Here is a 22,137-nt window from a genome sequence, read left to right as displayed (position 1 = left end):
AGGTATATTAAAGGCACTAACACACTTGGACTCAGGTTTGAGCGTTTACCAGTATCTATGTCCACAAGATTGATTGATTACAGTGATAGTAGCTACAATGTAGACCCAGATGACAGGAAAAGCACGACCGGTCATATATTCTATTTAGGAGGGAGTCCTATAACGTGGTGCTCACAGAAACAAGAAACGGTTGCATTATCTTCTTATGAAGCTGAATTTATGGCCGGAACCGAAGCAGCAAGACAGGCGATATGGCTTCAAGACTTGCTGGGTAAAATCATTGAGTCACCGAGAGAGAAGGTGGCCATACGAATTGATAATCATTCTGCGCTTGCTCTTACCAAGAACCATGTGTTTCATGGTCGAAGTAAACACATTCATACAAGGTACCACTTCATAAGAGAATGTGTTGAGAAAGGACTGATAGAGGTTGAGCATGTTCCAGGGGAAAAACAAAAGGCGTACATCTTGACTAAAGTTCTCGGAAGGATTAAATTTAAGGTGATGAGGGAACTCGTTGGTGTAGGAGACTTAGTTGGAAATGACTTCAAGCTTAGGAGCGATAATGTTGGTATAAGCTTGAAGATAACTTGAGAAGAAAGATATCCTAATCCTAAACTGATAAGGATCAATTATGTTTAGGAGTTATCTAAACATAGAGGTTTTCTAATAGGATTAGGATTGGTGTTGATTATAAAAGGAGTTGTCAAGGCATGACATAACACATCGGTATTTGAGAGAGAGTTTTGTGAGATTGTGAACACTTAAGTTTTGAGCTATTTTCTTAAGCAATAAGAGAGTTATTCTTATACTTGTCTTCTTAATCTTCTTTAAATTCTATATGATCATCTTCACGAAGATGTTGAGGAGCTTAACTACAAAGTCAACCAATCGAACCGGAAGTAAAAGTAGCCAGAACTCTGAACTCTGTTAATAACTAAGATCGTCAGCTCCTCTAATCTTCTGATGAATTTGTTGCTTTAAAGTCAAACGTAGATTTCAATATGTTTATTCTGATCTTAATGAAGTTGAAAGATTTAACTTCTGCAGAATACTGTGAGAGTAACAAGCAAAGACAGTAGGATCAGGAAGAAGAAGAAGAGACGAGAGACATGAACTCTTGATCTGATTCCAAAGCTTCTATAAACTCGGGAAATAGACATACTTCCAAATCTATGTTTGCTCCTCCTTCTGTTCCTGGATAAGCTGAATACTTCCCGTCATACTTACCGCCATAACCGCTTCTAACCGCCACTGCTTTCCCCATCCCAAACTCGCATCTGTAAAGGAGACTTCAACCATCTATTTATCTCGGCAGAGATCTTCTCTATAGTGTGTTCCGATACATCTTGATGCAGCTTCAAAGCAGCCCATCCGAAGTCATTCTCCAATAAATCACCAACGTTAGTAGTCGTTTTCACAAGAGAAATGTAATTACCAAAATAATTCATTGGCAGTGGTGGATTCGTTCTTGATCTATTTCCAGCAGCAACCCAGCAAATGGTTTCTTGATCATTCGGTAGTTTTGTTTCTCTTGTTATGCTTCTCCATATGAATGAGGTTAGCGACTGAAAAGAAGAGATCTTTGTCGTTCCACATTCTTGATTCGCCTTTGATTTCAACAACGTCACTATTTCTGATGAGAAACTGAACATTCTCTCCTTCAAAACTGGAGTTTTGTAAAGACTTAAGGACTCATCATCAGGTTCATTGAAAGGAACGCTGTATGTTGGACCGAACACTTCACGAACGATTGGAGGATTCTTGAGACAGAGCAATTTTTTGTTGTTACTCTCAATGATACTTTCTTCTTGTGAATTGAATATATAGGCAAAAGAGTTGAAGAACTGCCAGATTGAACTTCCATCACCAATCGCATAATTCATCGAAAATCCTATAAACACACCATCTACCAATTCTGTGACCTATATAACACAATATGAGTATCAACCATTAGTAAAAGAGTTTCACCTTTAGTTACTACAACTCTGTTATATATATTTGAATAATATATAATATGATTTTAAGAGATAGTTATATATACAAGAATGAGTAAAATGTATCTTTAATCACTTCAAGAAAACATGCATTTTGGGACTACCTTTTCTGACTTTTTTTGTGTTCGCAAATATTTGTGACGCTTTTGTTACTGTTTTAAGACTACTTAACGAATATTATGACAACAGATGCAAAAGAATTGCACATTTACGACGGATATACTTAGTCGGCAAATAGTCATAAATAAATGACTCTTTACCGACTATTTTGCAACCTAAGAGAAAAACTAATTATGTTTTGCCGGATTTTATCTATAGTCACAAAAGAGTCTTAATTTTGCGACTATTTTGCCTCATTTTAGCAACTCCTCCAGATTTAAAAATTGAATTTACATGTATTAATTAAACTCTTTGAAAAAAAACAAATCATGTAGAAAATGTTACGTAGGTTTTTAAAGTAAGGCTATGTAAGTTTGAAAAAAATTTACCAAATGATTGTTCTCCGTCTTCGGCCACCGCATCGCCGTCTCCGACCACCCACCGTTTTGTTCTCCGTCACTCCGTCGATGATGCTAATAAATAGATATAGTCAATAGATATATACAAATAAAATTATTGTATTTTCGGGTTGTAATGAGCTTAATTACAAATAAAATTATTTTTCATTTCCTTTTCTTTGATATAATAAATCTTTTTATTTGTTTTTTCTTCTGTAGTTCGTCGCAAAAATGTCAGTATTATGCGATTTGAAATACCGTCAAAATTTAGTCTCTATCTTGAGTCACAAAAAACTCACTATAGATATACGTCACTAATTAGTCTCTAATATATGACTACATACTAGAGTCTTAACATAGTTGCAAATTTAAGACTCTAAAATGAGGTCACATAGTAGTCGGTATTTTGCGACTATCTTGGGATCAGGAAAATTTGCGACCAATTTTTAACGATCATCTCAAATAGTCGCAAAATATTCGTATATAGCATATTTGCGACTATTTTGGGAAGAAATTTGGAGTCACAAATGGCATGTTTTCTTGTAGTGCTTGACTGATAAGAGACTCATGGTGTAACCATCACGGGTCAGTGCTTTGTGGTGATCAAAGAAAGATTAAACAACCAAAGGAACATACTTAGACCCAACAATGTCTGATACACTTAGATCTGATTCAGCATGTGATAACATCATTATTTTACCCAATTTAGCTATAGTTTTAGTATGCATTTAGGATGAGTTTGATATGATTTCAAGGCTTTAATGTCTATTATCAAGTATTTTAGGTTTCAAAAAAGTTTTATAGGTTTTATAGCAAAAAGGACCTAAAGGCAAGGAAAATACGTTTTAGGAAAGTTGCAGAGCTTTACAGTAAGGGCAACGTTTGAAGAACGTTCAGAACTCACATTTCGACGTACCTGGTGTCTATTGAAATCTGAGAGAGTCATCTTTCTCCTCGAAGTGGAATCAAGTCAATCCATCCAACCATCTGGAAGTTATGCCCGATTTACCGAGACGTACCTTAAACCAACATAAGGAGAACCATCAAGCCAATGGGCTTTTTATTGAAGGCCTGACCAGCTACCACCGCGGCGGCCCAATCCAAGTCTTCACCACCGTTCTAGAAGCTTCCTACGCCGCCATTTCCATGTGCTTATCAAGAGAAGACGTTTCTACCCTTACCAAACCCTAAACCTAGACAGAACCCTATAAATACTCTTCTAAGCCCTAGGGTTTTGAGTGTACAATCATTGGAGCAGCCAAGAGATGCGACCAGAGGAGCAGCCGACGTCCAGACCTCTCCCTCGTCCCTCTCTTTGAAGCTTTGAGATCCACCAACTCTTTCTATTCTATTTGCTTTGTACTTTGTTTCTAAGGGAGAAGATCCTACAACTTTGTTTGACAATCATTGAAGTAATATCTAAAACCCTTTTCTCTATTTATTCTTTTATGTTTTTGAATTGTTTAAACCTTGCTTTGATGATTCCCTTAAAAATTCTAGAGTAGTTTTCTAGTTGGGTTTAAAGGGATAAATCAAAGGGGGGAGATGATCTTAGTTTAGGTGGCAATTTTTAGGGTTTGTTAGATTTAAATCTGTTTATTCTATGCTTTAATTCTAAGTCTTTACTTAATGCTTTAAGTTAGCCTCATGAACTAAATATGATCTAAAGTGTGTGTGCTTTGCCAAAAGCTTGCATGTGTGCTTGACCTAGCTTAGATGTGTGGGGAGACATAGGAAGCACATACCCCTTACCTACGGAATTCCACGGATTAGAATCGAACCTGTCTTAAATGATTTGTAATGCGTCGTTGCCTGCTACAGTTGAGTAACGAATTGTAGTGATCTTAGACGGTTAGCTTGAGAACTTTAAGTTAAAGATTCATTAGTGTTTCGTAGTCCGAGGTTTAGATAAACAAACTAACCCTAAACTTTCCTAGATAGATAGATCATTGAACCCCTACGATTCCCCTTGATGCCCAACGCTTGTTTCATTTATTTTACTTGCTTTTATTTACATTCATTTGCTTGCTACAATCGTGACAACCAAAACCCTATTTTTTTTTAGTCCTAGCCTTTCTTACCTCTGTCGGATTCCGTTGAACAACAACTCTCTCTCTGTGGGATCGATCCTTAAATACTACTATCGATTAGCTGTGCACTTTCAGCAGTTGTGTGGTCTTTTTAAGGTAAAAGATTTGAAGTGAAAAACCACACACATCAGCATGGATAAATCCAGCACGAGGACTGTTATTACAATCCACAAACACTGAGTGAGATCTTTGACTTTGATTGTCGGAATATAAAGTCGAGAGGCGACCAGCGAGAAGATAGAAATGGACAAGTGTTGTGGCAAGCGAGTCTTAGAGCTTCTGCAGCAAAGTCTCCATGAACTCTTTTGCATCGTCAGATTCAGAAAACGGTGGTTTGAGAAAGACAAGACCCTTTTGGATGTAATGGATTGAGAGAATGAAATGATCTAATGGTGAAAAATGGTATGGTTCTTTCCATTTTTCAGGGAGGGTTTTGGGTTTGACGAAGCATTTTGAGATAACCTTTACTTCCGATGATATTGAAGAAGAAGAAGGAGAATAAGGAGCCGATGTCACTATATTTTACCATATTTTAGGCCTTGTTTAGTTCATGTTTTGCATCATATAGAAGTGATTCCTTAATTTTATAGCCATTTCTGTCCAAATATGCACTTAGGATGTTTAGAAGCATGCATTGCATACATTTGTGCATTTGGAGTATTATTAGGGGTTTTGGAACTCTAAAAGGGTAAGGAAGGACTTGGTGTTATTTCTGGAGCTAAACAAGAGGATTGGATGTATTAGGAAGGGAAAATAAGGCACTCGACCATACCACTCGAGCAGGCACACGGTCGAGTACATGGTCGGATTCATAACGAGCTCCTCAAAGATCCATTCAAATGAAGATCTTCTGTTGCGATTCATCTTCAGCCGTCTTCACGAGAGCTGTATTAAATTGAGTTATCTTTCCAATGCCGGTGGTTTCAAGTCAATTGGAGGTTTAGTTAAAGAGTTATCCCGATTTTACTGAACAGATATCATCCCAGATCGAGGACTCGACCATTGGAAGAAGCAGAAGAAGAGGTCACTCGACCATGCACTCGACCGAGCACATGGTCGAGTTGTGAGCCGCCTCTCTATTTTGTCCTCTAGCCATTTTAGGGCTTCCCTTCCTTCATATATAAACCTATTGTACCCTATGGCCGCAAAGAGAACCACTTTACAGAGGAAAAATATCTAAACCTAGTTTTTACCCTTTTGGGAATTGTCTACTTTTTCTTTTCTTTTTGCTTAGATCATTAGCCACTTTTGTACCAAAAACCAATAAATCCTTGATACTTGTTGGTTCCACAACTTTCTAAGTATTGAGAATTTGAGTTTGATTTTTTCTTCAATATTGTAGATCTTCATCTCATCTATCTAATCATGCAAGTTTCATTAATTTCTGGGTTTATGACTTTGTTCATCATGTTTTGTGATTCTTAGTAGTGTGTAGAGATCTTAAGGATGGATTAGGCTGGGTAAAGGTTATGGGTGTTTAGATTGATCAAGCTTGTTTGTTATATATCTCTTCTGGATTAGATATGCTCTATGTTATCCTTAAACTGATAGGGTGAGGATAGATCTCAGGCTTCTTAGCATCACACCAATGTTTAAGTTGCTAGATAAGGCTAATGCTGGAGATTATTATGAAGCATGCTAAGAGATTAGATATTTTGTTTGATTTTTGACAATATTGATCTGGCTTTTTAATGCCTGCTTTTATATGTAATAGCTAGTGAGAGCTAGTCTATGAGTATCTAAGCTCCATTGTTATTGCCATGGGAATGGATTAACAAGTCTTGGAAGATCACTGTCTAGAGATAGCTCATTGTTGATTGAGGTTTGTTGATCAATCTAGATAACCATAGCTTGAGCCCAGCCCATGAATCCATCCTTAGGACCTTTCTTTGTTTATTGATTTCTTTGTTCAAGCATTGTTATTCGCTTCCTATTTGATTTACTTTAGTTTTGTTATGTTTTGGTTGTTGCTCTGTTTCTGTTTTTCATCCGCAAGTCAACTCGACCACCCACTCGACCATGCACTCGACCATGCACTCGACCGAGTGCTAGGTCGAGCTCCAGTTTACTTACTTGTTTATGCATTGTTCTATTTTATTTCAGTTTGCTCTTAGTTGCATTTGTTAGTAGTTTTCTATTGCTTAGCATAGTTTATTGCACTTGTTCTACTGTTTAATTATGCATTAGTACTGTCTTAAGTTGCTTTAATCTTCTGCATTGAATTTTTGTCATTAGGTTGTTAGAAATAAACCAACTTGATATTTGGCTTAACTTGAATGCATTGATCACATCTTGACTGCTTACATATCACATTCTTTATGGATTGACATCCTTTATGCTACAACATCATAAGGATATTGAAACACCTTGCACTGCATCTGATCATCTTAGCCTATGTTTGTTTGTTTGTTCATCATACTTTCATTCATAGGTTAAGATAGAGAAAAATACAAGTTTCAGGAGCAATCATTTTTGAGATATGCTTTCCTGTTTTTTTTTTTTTGGGTCAAACCTTTCCTTTTTAGTTTTTATATACAATCCTTTGTTTTTAATATAATACTAAATTACTAACAGATAGATGGGTTATTTATTTTTAATAAAATTTATATTAAAAATATATTGTAGGAAAATGATAGCAATTTTCTTTTGTTTTTTTTTTCTTTTTGAGGAAAAAATAAAGAGTATTTTCAATTAGTAAATAGAATTCTTTACCTTTTTGTATGAACAAAGTAATTTACATCTACATATATATATATATATATTTAAAATATCTTATTCATATATATTACAAAAATCTAATGATGTTAAATTGTTAATCACCAAAACTTTTGCTACATATTCACCATTATCAAATATATTGCCAAATTCTACATATTTGTGACACATGTAAATCGTAAAGATTAGATGTTAACACATGTCAATTCTATATTTACAAAAAATGTTTAAAATAAAAATATTAAAATTTAAATATATACATCATAAAAAATATGTTAATATATATTAAATATTATTAAAATAATTTCTAATTTATCTAATTATTAACCTGATTCTACCCGGTTTTTTTTTGTTGATAGATATTAATTCAAAAAGGACTCAAATTTCTTTTTTCCTGCTGAAAAAATGAAGTAATTTTTTTATAAATCTTATTTATACTTAAAATATGCATATCATTTTCTTTTCTTGAAAAAAATGAACACAAATAAAAGAAGATGAGTAAATCATATCTCTACATATTAATATTAAAGAATACCAGAGATAAATATTAATAACTTAGAATAAGTATAACTAAATTTAAAGATAATTCATAGTAAAAGGGTATTTTAATGGAGACTTTTTGAAATATGTTGTTTTGGAATTGTTAATACCTTAAAAGCAGATTTCTTAGTATTTCAGTTTTATAAAATCTAAAATTTTCAGATATATGAATCTTTTTGTTGAAAAAATTTATTATTTAAATTGAATGACAAATGGTTATGGAGGGGCTCGAAACCACGACCTTCAGCTCATAAGACCAAGTCTCTAACCAACTGAGGTACGGGACCACTTGTAAACAAATATTGTATAAGACGCTGTCACAAAGATATATAATTTTTTCTCTAGAGTATATAAATTGAGATGAATGTTAAAAATTTAAATTAATTTATATATATATATATATTACATATTTTCTCATATATTTTTGATTAAAGTACAGTAATATGATTTTGTTTTTTACTTGTGTTATTCTCAGTGTTGTACCTAAACCATTCATAAAACCAATTCCAAAATATTAAAGTACAATACTAATAATCATTTTAAAATTTTATAAAATGTACCTAAATTTTACGGATGTTTCATATTAACATAAATCATATGTGATATTAATTACAATAATGTTTTCCATAATATTAATTTTCAGACAATATTTCAACTTATCTTTACTAATTTTGCTAATATTTTTATATAATAATTGAATCTTTAAAAGCAAATTTTTGTTAATTAAAATCTTGACTTTTTATAATTAAATAATATGGTTGGTTTGATTAAATTTTAGCATAGTATGTACATGTGAGTACGGGAAAACATATTAGATTCGTAACCAAAAAAGACATGTATGTTATACCACAAACATTATAATTTAGGAATAATATATTGCTAAATTTCTGAGTTATTCAATATTATAGTTTTATAAACTTATAGAAGTTTTAAATTATTAAATTGTGTATTACGCGGTTCTTTATCTAAAATATATACATTTTAAATTCATTACTAACATTTATTACAAAAATTAGTGATGTTAAATTGTCAATCACCAAACATTTTGCTAAATATTTAACATTATCAATAATGTTGCCAATTTTTTTTTTTTAAACTTGATTCAGCAATTATCCACTAAAACATGATTGTGCAATTCTTTTTTAAAATTTTAATTTGTATTTTCCAGTTAAATATATAATTTCTCACATACATTAATGATTACGTAATTTATTTAATTTCTTACAATTAATTTCATAGTAAAATTATTACAAATTAATATAATAAATTATTTGGAATCGAGTACAATTTGGTTCGGTTTCCATTTTCCTAATCGGTTCAGTTTGGTTCTTCGGTTCCTGTCCACATTGTTCACAAAGGTTGGGTTGAGAAGCAAGAGTTAGTTAGTCTTAACAGCTCCTCAGCCAAACTCTGCTTCGTTGTTGTTGTCAGACCAACAAGCTGTAAGTTCATAAAAGTCTTACTGAGCCTTGAGGCAAATAAAATTGTCTAACAACTGAACCATCATCAAAAGTATGCAGTTTTTGTGTTCTAGGTCCGACCCGAGCACCCGAAAAAAAAAAAAAAATTATTATTATATTAAAGCTCTCATCATTCTACTAAAAAAATAAAACATTACATAAATATGGTATATACTTATTAATTATTATTATATTGTCTACCTAACACACTAGCAAGCTACCAGTCCACCACTGTGTTTGGTTTATATGTCAAAAACAAAAATCAATAATAACAATAAAGATAAAAAATGACTGGGAAACCGATAAAATAAGTATCCCAAGCGAAAAGTCCAATAACTAAATCAGACAATGAGATTCACTTACTCGTTCAGTACATTACCGGTTACTCCACGTACCACCAATAACACAACTTGACCGTATCTTTACCGGTACCTACCGGTAAACTCCGTCCCTTTCGTCGACATGTATCCCTTACCAGGCCCCGTTTTGTTTGTTTCGGTCTCTTTAAGAAGTCCTGTTTTGTCTTCTTCTTCCTTCTTGTTCTAATCTAATCTATAAAACAACAGCTTCACTCTTCATGACTCTTTTTTCCACTTTTCTTACTTTCTTGCCCCTTCTTCTCTCACTCTCCGGCGATATCGCCGGTTTTTGGTACGAGTTCTTGACGCTTCCGTCGTCTTCTCAGGTTTGGTTTCTTTCTTAAAATATATCTCACTTATGTTAGAACCATTATGTATTTAAATCTAGATGTAGATCTAGTTATCATGGGGATCTTGATTAATATTTTTTGTTATTAACAGTACTAATCTTGTATTATTGTTTGGAACTATTATCATTAGATAAGTTTTGATTTCTCATGTATACTTTGTTATGGACTTATGGGTAATCTCGCGTGACTCAACGACGCAAGAGTTTTTTTGTTTAATTATTTGGATAAGTAATTAAATAAGATAAAAGAGAGTCAGAGGAAAAACAAATTATAATATAATTAGACACAATTTATTTGGATAAGCTTTTTTGTTTTTTTTTTGTTCAACCCTTTGGAACTTGGATAAGTAATTTGTTAAAGGAATTTTGAAAAAAAAAATCTTAAAAGAAACACAAATTTATTTCTAAAAAAAGAAAAAATCCATTGTTGTTACAAAATGGAGATAGTTTTATTTCCAGATAGAAACAAAATCAGTTTAATGATTTTATCTAAATAATTGATTTTGTGTCTTTTTTTTTTTTTTTAATGACTGAATCTATAGATCTTGTTCTATCAATTAAAACGAAAGAAATGGAAGGTCATAAAGAACCATTGAGGGTAAGAGTTGCAGGATCACACACAAATTATTCATTATCAGAGATGGATGATTTCCATCTGACTCGGGCTTTGGAGAAGCCGAGGCAGCTAAAGACCGAACGGAAGAGATCATTCGACGAGAGGTCAATGAGCGAGTTATCAAATGGCTATGTAAGACAGGACAGCTTTTTAGACATGGCTCATTCTCCTGGAAGTAGGTCAATATTGGACACTCCTCTCTCTGTAAGGAACTCGTTTGAGCCTCATCCGATAATTGCTGAGGCTTGGGAAGCTTTGAGAAGGTCAATGGTGTTCTTCCGTGGTCAACCTGTTGGTACCATTGCAGCTTATGACCATGCCTCCGAGGAGGTCTTGAACTACGATCAGGTAATTAAATGATTCCATAATCAATTCAATCGATTAGCAAAAAACGGAGACCTAGTCGTGAAATAATTCTATAAAATGAGCAAATTTTCTCTTAGTTAGAAGCTTATTTTACGTTTTTATTCTCAATGGCTCTGTTACATAGAAATGTGGTTAAAGACTTAGCTAATATATATAAAAGGTTTAAACGACACAAACTTTTCTAAATCGTGACATAGAAATGTGACCCTTATCTTCTTTGATTTTGAGTAATCAAACCTAAAAACACTATTTAGTAACGCTCTTGGTATTTTATAAAATAAAGGTCATATTATTTGATTTTAGTAACAAACTAGTAATGTCTTGGTATTTCATAAAATAAAGGTCACGTTAGTTTTTATATTGGTTAGAGTATTTGAATCCAGAGCACATAATATCTTAAAACTTTTAGTTTAATTTTGTGTAGGTGTTCGTACGAGACTTTGTACCAAGTGCACTGGCGTTTCTGATGAATGGAGAGCCAGATATAGTGAAAAACTTCTTGCTCAAGACGCTTCAGCTTCAAGGTTGGGAGAAACGGGTTGATCGGTTCAAGCTCGGGGAAGGTGTTATGCCAGCAAGCTTCAAGGTGCTTCATGATCCAGTCCGTAAAACCGACACAATCATAGCGGATTTTGGAGAAAGCGCTATAGGAAGAGTAGCACCGGTGGATTCAGGATTCTGGTGGATCATACTTCTCCGTGCTTACACAAAATCTACAGGAGATTTGACTCTGTCTGAGTCACCAGAGTGTCAGAAAGGAATGAGACTTATACTCTCACTCTGCTTGTCCGAAGGGTTTGACACTTTCCCTACACTGCTTTGTGCTGATGGTTGTTCTATGGTTGATAGGAGAATGGTAAGAACGTACCTTCTAGTTTAAACGAGCAAACATCTTTTTAGATTCTTCACACTAAAACCAAACCTTGACTTGTGCTTTGTAGGGTGTTTATGGATATCCTATAGAGATTCAAGCTCTGTTTTTCATGTCGCTAAGATGTGCCTTGTCGATGCTTAAACCTGACGAGGAAGGTAGAGAGTTCATAGAAAGGATTGTGAAGAGACTTCACGCCTTGAGTTTCCATATGCGCAATTACTTTTGGCTTGACTTCCAACAACTCAACGATATCTACAGGTACCAACCTCAAGATGATCTGAAAATGTATTATTTATAAGTCAACACTAACTAAAATGATTCATTTTCGTTAAGGTACAAGACAGAGGAGTATTCACACACAGCCGTGAACAAGTTCAATGTGATGCCGGACTCGATACCAGAGTGGGTTTTCGACTTCATGCCTCTCCGTGGAGGGTACTTTGTGGGCAATGTAAGCCCGGCCCGTATGGATTTCAGGTGGTTTTCTTTAGGGAATTGTGTCTCCATCCTCTCTTCCTTGGCAACTCCGGATCAGTCAATGGCTATTATGGATCTCCTTGAGCACCGTTGGGAGGAACTAGTTGGTGAGATGCCGCTCAAGATATGTTATCCTTGTATTGAAGGCCATGAGTGGCGGATCGTTACTGGTTGTGATCCTAAGAACACTAGGTGGAGTTACCACAACGGTGGATCTTGGCCAGGTTAGCATTCTTTTTGTCCTAAACTAAAGACATCATGTGAAACGCTTGGTCCTTACCGCTATCTTTTTGTGTGCAGTATTGCTTTGGACGCTCACGGCTGCATGCATCAAGACAGGCAGGCCTCAAATCGCGAGACGTGCTATTGATCTAATTGAGTCACGGATACACCGAGACTGCTGGCCTGAATACTACGATGGTAAACAAGGAAGGTACGTTGGAAAACAGGCTAGGAAGTACCAGACTTGGTCAATCGCGGGGTACTTGGTTGCGAAGATGATGCTTGAAGATCCTTCACATATTGGAATGATCTCTCTTGAAGAAGACAAACAGATGAAACCTGTTATCAAGAGATCTGCTTCATGGACTTGTTGATATTTGTTTTCTTACGTTTTTTTTTTTCTTTTGCTTTTGTTTTGTATTATAATTTTATCAAGAGATCTTATCGAGTCATCGCTCTGTTTTGTATTGGCCTATTAAACAAAAACTTGACATACGTTTTTGAAGCCAACTTGAACATTACTTATGAATGGGCTCATTTAATTTATAAACAATAACTATTGAAAAATGTTTTAATGGGATTAAAGCAGCTCCATTGTTTTGGTCTCCCACTATTTTAATGCTTTTTTCCCATGCACCCACGATCATTACTTTCCCCGTTATGCCAAATACATTCCCAACGTTTTTGTATAGGTCAACAATTATAGACTCATGGAACCGTGAACAGCTCTAGAATATGATGCTTAGTGAAACTCTGAAACAGAGATAGCATCATGTCTCTATCCTCTGCTCAGTTTTTATGTGATCCGAATAAATCTTCTGATCTTGAATCAAAATTTTCACTTGTGAAGTTCTCTGTAAGTAGATTATGCCCACCATGATCATGTCAAACACTGTTGCTATATAACTTTGATCAACGTTTGATTTGTTATGTTCACAAGTGAAGAGTGATTTCTCATCGTTAGTAGGTAAAATGAAGGAGAGGCTGGGAACTTTGGGATCCGTCATAACTGGTGGTCTAAAAGAGCAAGAAACGACATTACCTTTAGTTGGGATATGGATACTACTATTGTTTGTTTGCTTAAGAAAGTGAGTTTAAATGTGATAATGACGGCCATGTTCGTTAATCAATCGCCAACGACCCATTATATTTGTCGCAAATATTTGTTGATTTGTTCTATTATTCATTTAACAGTCACTGTAACCCATCGGCCCATTATATTTTATATATTATTTTATATTAAATTTTAAAATGATTCATTTATGAGATTATAAATTTCAAGTAAAAGAATTAAATTATATGGATCAATATGATACATCCTTTAAAAAAATAACTAATTTATTTATTTTTGTCTAAATACATTTTACAATATTTTTTAATTAAAAGTTAAGTTTTTTTTTAATTTTTGGTAAAAGGTTAAGTTTCATACCATTTTCGTTTGTGACAGAAATTTACAAAGAAATACAGGTAGCAGAAAAATACTACAAAACTACAATGCAAAAAAACAGAACAACAACAAGCAAACACACACAACAAAGCATGGTAAGATGAAACGAAAGAAACCACAATAGAGAAAGACAAATGCAAAGTGCAACATGAATACAAAATTGCTGCGAGCGTACGCTATCAAGGTAGTCTTCAAACCTAGTACCTATAGCTTTCTCGATCACGAAAACACTTGAAAACTGTGGTTTAAAAACCACAGACCAAAACCACCATTAATCAATCAAATAACAACACTAGCGACTTGGGAAATGCTCATCAGAATACAATGCTGCTGCTAACATGAGATATGAATAAGCCGGCTCCATCTTACTCACAACATCAGACTCCCCTACACACTTCCTCCAGGGGAGACAAAAGCTAAAACCAAAGTGACCGACCAAATCATCTTTAACAGTTTCAATCACCATGTCTCATTAACTCCTCCACACTTCAACACTTCAAATCTGTTTTATTAATAATCATTTAATTGTAGTCTGTTTTTCATCGCGTTGTTTGTGTTGTTTTTTCCATACATGATATAAATATCTCATTAATATTATTAATCTATGTAGATGACAAAGCGCATTTGTGAATTTATGTTCAAACTATGTATTGCATTTTTGGAAAATTTTATTTTAGTATATATTATATATATATTTCTAATAGGTATCCACTTGCTTAATAGGTACCCACTTCCACGTTTCGAAACGTTTTCGCTTTCGCATATCCAATTCTGATTTCATGTAGTTCCCGACTTCCACATTTAATTACATTTAATTTACTTTTTTGAGAGAAAAAAATAATTTACTTTAATAAATAATTAGTATATATTTTATTTAATAATGAGGTTAAATATATATTCTAAATGGTTAATTATAATTTTCATTATTTAATTCATTTTATAATTATTTATTATATTATTATTATTATTATTATTATTATTATTATTTATCTATTTATTTTGTAGTTGATGTGTTGTTCGTTTCACACGAAGTCACTGAAAAAAAAGCGACTAAAAACTTTGGTCGCAAGTGAAACAACCTGACCCGTTTTTTTAATAATAATAATATAATTAAATATCTCATAATATATAATTACAACCTAAACAATAAACCAACATCTAGAACTCCAATTAACATAAACCAACCATCAACATGCACAGCGAAAACACATAAACCTAACTAACATAACCACAACACAACAATTGAGACCCTAGATTATGGTCATCCTCATCGCCTTGATTCCACGCTACACATTCATTACCTGCACCACAAACACAATGAGATGTGTTACCAGAAATACCCGGTGAGGCGATCCTCCCATCTACGAGTTATACACAAATGCAAATCAAGAGTACAACCACAAATAAAACATAACAAACCAGTCATTGAACAGGTCACCCAATAACATATTCACCACACCTACATATCATCACACAAAACAAGTCATACAACTCAATCGCTCAGATAAGCTCATGGTCACGCACTCACCGTAACAAGTGATTCACGAAAATAACTACAGCCAAAAGAGAAGCTCACCAATATCCAAGAACAACCAAGCTCGCTCCTATAACCAATCCCAACAACAAACAAACATTGAAAATAAACTACCAGAAAAAGCAGAAAATAACAACCTCACAAGATCAAAACGAACCGTTAACTTTCCAATCCCTCCGGTGAAAAGCGAGGTCGACGTCCATAAGCTTCCCACAAAATGTCAGCACGATCCGATCTCAGATGACACAGCAATCGATCCCGAAACACCCGCTGGTCTCAATCCGAGACTGAGAAGAAACACCCCACGAAACTGCTGATATCTCCTAGAATATTAACTCAAATTCACTTCTATAAAAAGGAGAGTGTACGAAAATCTCCTAGCTACAACCCTACCTTTCAAAACGATTTGAGCAGTCGGATCCTCCTTCTCCCAGACCCTGAAGATTCTGTTCCTTCTCATTCTTTCTAAGACAAAGCTTTGTTGATCTCTTTCTCCTTCTCCTTCACACCAAATCAACCAAGGCTCTACATATCTCTCTCTTTCTGTGACTCCCAACGTCGACACTCCATCAAAACAAAGGAGGTTAGACTTTAAAATAGAGTCTAGGGATTTTGGTTTAATCTAGTTAAACCAGGATTTAATTAAACCGATAATTAAACCGATAATTATTTAAAATCCACTCCTTTGATTTATTCAACACAACCTAAAATATAATTGTGGAACACAAATGTTACAGCAAATCACTGCAATTGGTTGCTAGATCCAACGACTATTTAGCGAACTATCGCTGCCATGAACAAGGCTAATATAATGAGTTTTATTATGTTTTGGATTGTGCAGTGGTTTATTCCCCAAGAAAAATTTGAGAGAATCCTGATGATATTAATGCCCTCACTTGAGAAGTAACGGAGGAATTATGTGACGAAATTGCTCATGCATCCCTTTGGACACTCATATGAAATGGGGTGACCAAGTAAGTCACACAGTCGACTAGGTTGTTGAGCTTTAAGTTATACTGGTAAAAAGATACATTTGATTGGGTGGTTCTATCAGCTCTTAGAAGTTACATTAGGGGTTGAGCTAGCAGGAGATCTTTGACCGACAGTTTATACCCTCCAAAAACATGCATGAGCTTTGTTGGAACAACTTGTAATTGAAGAATATCAAGTGTAATTTTCTTTTTTTTTTCTTTTGTTTATTTTATATTTGGTTTTGTGAACTGACACTACAAGAAAACATGGGATTTACAATTACAATTGGTGACTAATTACATAATTGCCTAATTTAAGGACTACTTACCGACCAATTTACAACTGCTCAAACTTAGTTGTAAATCAGACGTTGTTTATCGACGAAATACAATAGTCGATACAGTAGTGGTTAATTAGCGATTATCTTATGACTAAATGGCAAGAAATTAATTTAGTCCCCTAAGACTAGCTAATTTGGCGACTACCTAAGGACTGTTGCGATGAGTCGGTAATTTGGCGACTATTCACCAACTAATGTGGCGAGTCGTAAACATGTCGGCCAAAAGAAAACACGTTTATTCGTTTTGGGGGGTTGGTGAGCCAATTTTTTGGCTATTGTTAGTGGTAGTCACTGACCAGTCGTTGTATAGTCGGTAAATAGTCGCCTATATGTCTATATATATAAAATATGTCGTGTGTTCTCCCATTAATAGAAACACGAGCTTAAAGAAGAAAAATAGTCAACAATGAGAGAAAAGGAAAAGCGATAATGTGAGGTCTTTAATAATGTCGGGAAGTTCTAATTATAGTCATTTAGGGGAATGGATGTATAAGAGGCTTCATAAAGTGACGGGAAATTTCACGGAAGAGTTTAGGACCGGGGTGGAGGAGTTCATGGCTTTTGCAAATAGCCAGCGTTTAACTCAAAATAATGGTGGTAAGTTTCAGTGCCCTTGTGATAAGTGAAAAAATTGTAGCCGTCTTCTGGGGGTACAGTTAGGAATCATCTTTTTTGCTATGGGTTTTTGGTAGATTATTATGTTTGGGATAAGCATGGGGAAGAAATCAATATGGGCACAGGAACGAGTTACGTTGATCTGACGTTTATCAGTGGAAATGAAGAAGTGGGTAATGTGGTAGAAGATAGATATGTGGATATGGTGGATGATGCATTTTGTTATAACATACGTTTAGATGATAACTATGATCAGGATGGTAGTTAACAGAATATAGAGGAACCGGTATTTAACCATTTCAAGAAATTCTACGACCTGTTAGAAGGTGCAAAAATTCCATTATATGATATGGTTGTCATGAAGGTCACTCACATTTATCCTTAGCTGCTAGAGTCATGCAAAACAAGGCATATTATAATATGTGTGAAAAATTAGTGGATTCGGTTTGTGAAATGTTGACTCATTATTTACCAGAAGGAAACCATGCTGCCGGTTCACATAATGAGACCAAAAAATTGATGCGCAATTTAGGGCTCCCATATCATATAATTCATGTTTGTATTAACAATTGTATGTTATTTTAGAAAGATGACGAAAAGGAAGAAAAATGTCTATTTTGTGGTGCATAAAGATGGAATCCTAAGGAGGGCCGACGTAGAACCAAAGTACCATATAGTCGTATGTGGTATCTACCTATTGCTGAAGATTGAAGAGAGTGTATCAAATCCACATGCAGCAGCAATGATATGACATGCCGAGGACCAAACAAAAGAGGGAGAAATGAATCATCCTTCTGATGCAGCAGAGTGGAGGTATTTTCAACAACAAAATCCTCAATTTGCTGAAGAATCCCATAACATGTATCTTGGATTATGTACCAATGGATTCAATCCATTTGGCGTGTCTTTTAATCATTCTTTTTGGCCTGTGCTCTTGACGCCATATAATCTACCCCCTCGTATGTGCATGAATACAAAATACTTGTTTTTTACAATTATGAATTCTGGGCCAAATCATCCGCGTGCTAGTCTCGAAATATTTCTCCAACCTTTTATTGAGGATTTAAAAGAGTTGTGATCTACTGGAGTTGATGTGTACGATGTATCCATGGTCGGAATTTAATCTAAAAGCAGTCCTAATGTGGTCGATCAGCGATTTCCCGGCTTATGGCATGTTATCTGGATGGACAACACATGGTAAATTGTCTTGTCCACTTTGCATGGAGGATACAAAGTCTTTTTATCTACCTAATTGAAGGAAGACTTGTTAGTTTGATGGTCACCAGAGATTTATTTCTCATGGTCATCCTCTTAGGAGGAATAAAAAATACTTTAAAGGAAAAACGCTATGAGAGAGTATCCACCTGAGTCTTTGACCGGTGAACAAGTTTATTCAGAGCGGTTGAATGGTGTAAATCCACCAAAAACCAAGGACGTCAGTGGAAATGGTCATGAAAGAAAGATGTCGGGATATGGGAAACAACTTAGCTTGCACAAAGAAAGCATATTGTGGCAGCTGCCATACTGGAATGACCTCAATATCCGATATATTATTAATGTGATGCATACAGAGAAGACTTTTTTGGACAACATTATCTATACTCTTATGCGTGTGAAGGGTAAATCCAAAGATACCATCATGTCAAGATTGGATATAGTAAAGTTCTGTTCTCAGCCACACTTACATCTTTCCCGGCCTATATATTGACAGACGAGGCCAGAACAAGCTTTTTGGAATGTGTGAAACACTCGGTTAAATTCCCAAATAGTTATTTATCAGACTTAGCTAGTTGTGTTGATATAGAAAATGGAAATTTTGAGGCATAAAGAGCCATGACTGCCATGTTTTTATGGAGCAGTTACTTCCATTTATCTTTACAGAACTCCTACACTGGATCGTCCACCTTGCCTTATCAGGTACTAATTAATTAATAACTCAAAAATTCTATTTATTTATGAAGTAATTGATATGATTCTCCCAAGGAATCGACACATTCGAGTTGGTAGATAGTGACACCTTGATTCTAATGACAACGAATTCTCAAGAATAAGGATGGTGGAATGAATGGTCGCACAAGAGTTTTAGAAAGACTCTTGATATACCGGTTTGATCTTTCAGCCTCGCACCAAAAAGATTAGATCTCTCAGTCTCGCACCAAGGAGATCGAGATTTTGACTATTGAATCACACCAAACAGTCGGTTTTGATTGTCGGTTTCAGAAAAAACAGAAGAGAATAACTCTCAAAAGAAAAGGTTTTATAAAAAAGTTGGATGATTATTTCATTGCTCTTACATGAGTTTCTATAGGAAAAGAAACTTGGTAACAAATCCAAGTATTAACTTTTCTTGAAACTAAAAACAAAAAAGATAGATAATTGAATGAAGATTCAACTCTTGGTGCATGTATCCCTTCCTCCAAAGTGACTCTTGGTGCATGTATCTCTATTTTTGTCACTCCTCTTTGACCACAAAATAAAGTATTTATTTTGGGCCTTCTTAAACTTGAATTAGGCTCAAACTGGGCTGCACTTGATATACATCATCCCTAATATAAATTTTCATGCTCTCTTTGGCCAATAGCTTTTTTATTAGCCTATTAAGTGCCTTCTTGATCTTTTATCTTTTTGACTTCTTTATCCAATTTGCTGATGAGAAACAACATGGGCTGTATCATTTCTTTACCTTTGGATTAATAGAAAACAACTCCTGGTTGCCATACATAATTCTGGAAACTCCTAAACCAATTGGACCTAAAACTTTTGAAGTCTAAAATTAGATTCACCTCCTTTGGCAAATGGGGCGTAACTTTGTGGTTTGTTGGTCAAATCTTGTGTTCTTGGGCTTGTTCGAAACACAAGAGATCCATTGGCACCTTCCAACTGATTTAGTTTCGCAATTGACTAGTGGATTGCTGGCACCAAGATCTGCACCGACGGCCGCTCCGCCCGGGCTCGCACCCTAGGTTTTACAGCAACTGCCGCGCCCTCCTACTCATCGAGGCCTGGCTCTTGCCCCGACGGTCGGGTATAGGTCGCGCGCTTCAGCGCCATCCATTTTCGGGGCTAGTTAATTCGGCAGGTTTGTTGTTACACACTCCTTAGTGGATTTCGACTTCCATAACCACCGTCCTGCTGTCTTAATCGACCAACACCCTTTGTGGGTTCTACGTTAGCGCACAGTTGGGCACCGTAACCCGGCTTCCGGTTCATCCCACATTGCCAGTTCTGCTTACCAAAAATGGCCCACTTGGAGCTCTCGATTCCGTGGGACGGCTCAACAAAGCAGTCGCCCCGTCCTACCTATTTAAAGTTTGTGAATAGGTCGAGGGCATTGCGCCCCCGATGCCTCTAATCATTGGCTTTAACTGATAGAACTCGCGTCCGAACTCCAGCTATCCTGAGGGAAACTTTGGAGGGAACTAGCTACTAGATGGTTCGATTAGTCTTTCGCCCCTATACCCAAGTCGGACGAACGATTTGCACGTCAGTATCGCTGCGGGCCTCCACCAGAGTTTCCTCTGGCTTCGCCCTACTCAGGCATAGTTCACCATCTTTCGGGTCCCGACAGGCATGCTCACACTCGAACCCTTCTCAGATGATCAAGGTCGGTCGGCAGTGCACCCGCGAGGGATCCCGCCAATCAGCTTCCTTAGGCCTTACGGGTTTACTCACCCGTTGACTCGCACACATTTCAGACTCCTTGGTCCGTGTTTCAAGGCGGGTCGAATGGGGAGCCCACAGGCCGACGCCCGGAGCACACAGATGTCGAGGCACACCGTAAAGGCGCGTGTTGCAGACCACGATCACGGCTGTGAGGTCTCCGCAGGCGTAACAAGAGCCCGACCTTAGGCCACTGCCGTAATCCGTGTCGGTCCACGCCCCGAATCGATCAGCAGACCGGATTGCTCTTTTCCGCATCCGACTGGGACGCATCGTCGGCCCCCATCCGCTTCCCTCTCGACAATTTCAAGCACTCTTTGACTCTCTTTTCAAAGTCCTTCTCATCTTTACCTCGCGGCACTTGTTCGCTATCGGTCTCTCGCCCGTATTTAGCCTTCGACGGAATTTACCGCCCGATTGGGCTGCATTCCCAAACAACTCGACTCGTAGACAGTGCCTCGTGGTGCGACAGGATCCAGGCACGACGGGACTCTCATCCTCTCTGGCGCCCCTTTCCAGGGACCTTGAGCCCGGTCCATCGTTGAGGACCCTTCTTCAGACTACAATTCGAACGCCGAAGATGTCCGATTTTCAAGCTGGGCTTTTCCCGGTTCGCTCGCCGGTACTAAGAGAATCTTTGTTAGTTTCTTTTACTCCGCTTATTAATATGCTTAAACTAAGCGGGTGATGTCGCCTGACCTGGTGTCGCTCTGAAGACTTTGGGTCATCTAGAGCTTCCGCACAAGAGCGACCAACAATAGGGAAAGTGGATCAAGTTCACCACCGCATGTCGAAACGCTCCAAGCGTCCTTGGCTTGGATTTTGGTCAACCGCGTGCGGTAACACACGGGAGACGAGCTTCCGTCCCTTAGCCGTCTTAACGGACCCAAAGCTGGCCCTGCATGGCATCGATCCTAACCCCTCACCGTGGAAAATGGAACTACTCATCCAAATCCACAGTAGGTTATTGGTGCGCCAGGCGTTCCTTAAACCCTGGACCCCACCCT

At 36.4% G+C, this 22,137-nt stretch overlaps 1 protein-coding gene and 2 pseudogenes across 2 annotated transcripts; 1 reads left to right on the top strand and 2 right to left on the bottom strand.

Moving 5' to 3' along the window:
* Positions 1 to 1,084: 1,084 nt before the first annotated feature.
* On the bottom strand, positions 1,085 to 9,763 carry LOC104738308 (putative acetyltransferase At3g50280; annotated as a pseudogene).
* LOC104736951 (alkaline/neutral invertase CINV2) lies at positions 9,638 to 13,129 on the top strand. 2 transcript variants are annotated; one of them, XM_010457039.3, is made up of 6 exons: positions 9,638 to 9,984; positions 10,550 to 10,971; positions 11,414 to 11,845; positions 11,931 to 12,121; positions 12,197 to 12,564; positions 12,641 to 13,129. In XM_010457039.3, the coding sequence occupies exons 2-6, from the start codon at positions 10,579 to 10,581 to the stop codon at positions 12,934 to 12,936; spliced, it is 1,680 nt and encodes a 559-aa protein (XP_010455341.1). In that variant the 5' UTR covers positions 9,638 to 9,984; positions 10,550 to 10,578; the 3' UTR covers positions 12,937 to 13,129. The 2 variants fall into 2 exon arrangements, with proteins under 2 accessions (XP_010455341.1, XP_087338242.1); XM_087482116.1 differs by lacking the exon at positions 12,641 to 13,129 and having other exon boundaries at positions 9,792 to 9,984; positions 12,197 to 12,569.
* Positions 13,130 to 20,349: 7,220 nt separating this feature from the next.
* Positions 20,350 to 21,838, bottom strand: LOC147929716 (25S ribosomal RNA; annotated as a pseudogene).
* Between the last annotated feature and the right edge of the window lie 299 nt (positions 21,839 to 22,137).

Source organism: Camelina sativa, chromosome 13 (assembly GCF_030686135.1).
Source record: "Camelina sativa cultivar CO46 ecotype springtype chromosome 13, ASM3068613v1".
NCBI classification, from domain to species: domain Eukaryota; kingdom Viridiplantae; phylum Streptophyta; class Magnoliopsida; order Brassicales; family Brassicaceae; genus Camelina; species Camelina sativa.
Note: the sequence above shows the minus strand (reverse complement) of the source record. Positions and strands in the feature narration are given on the sequence as shown.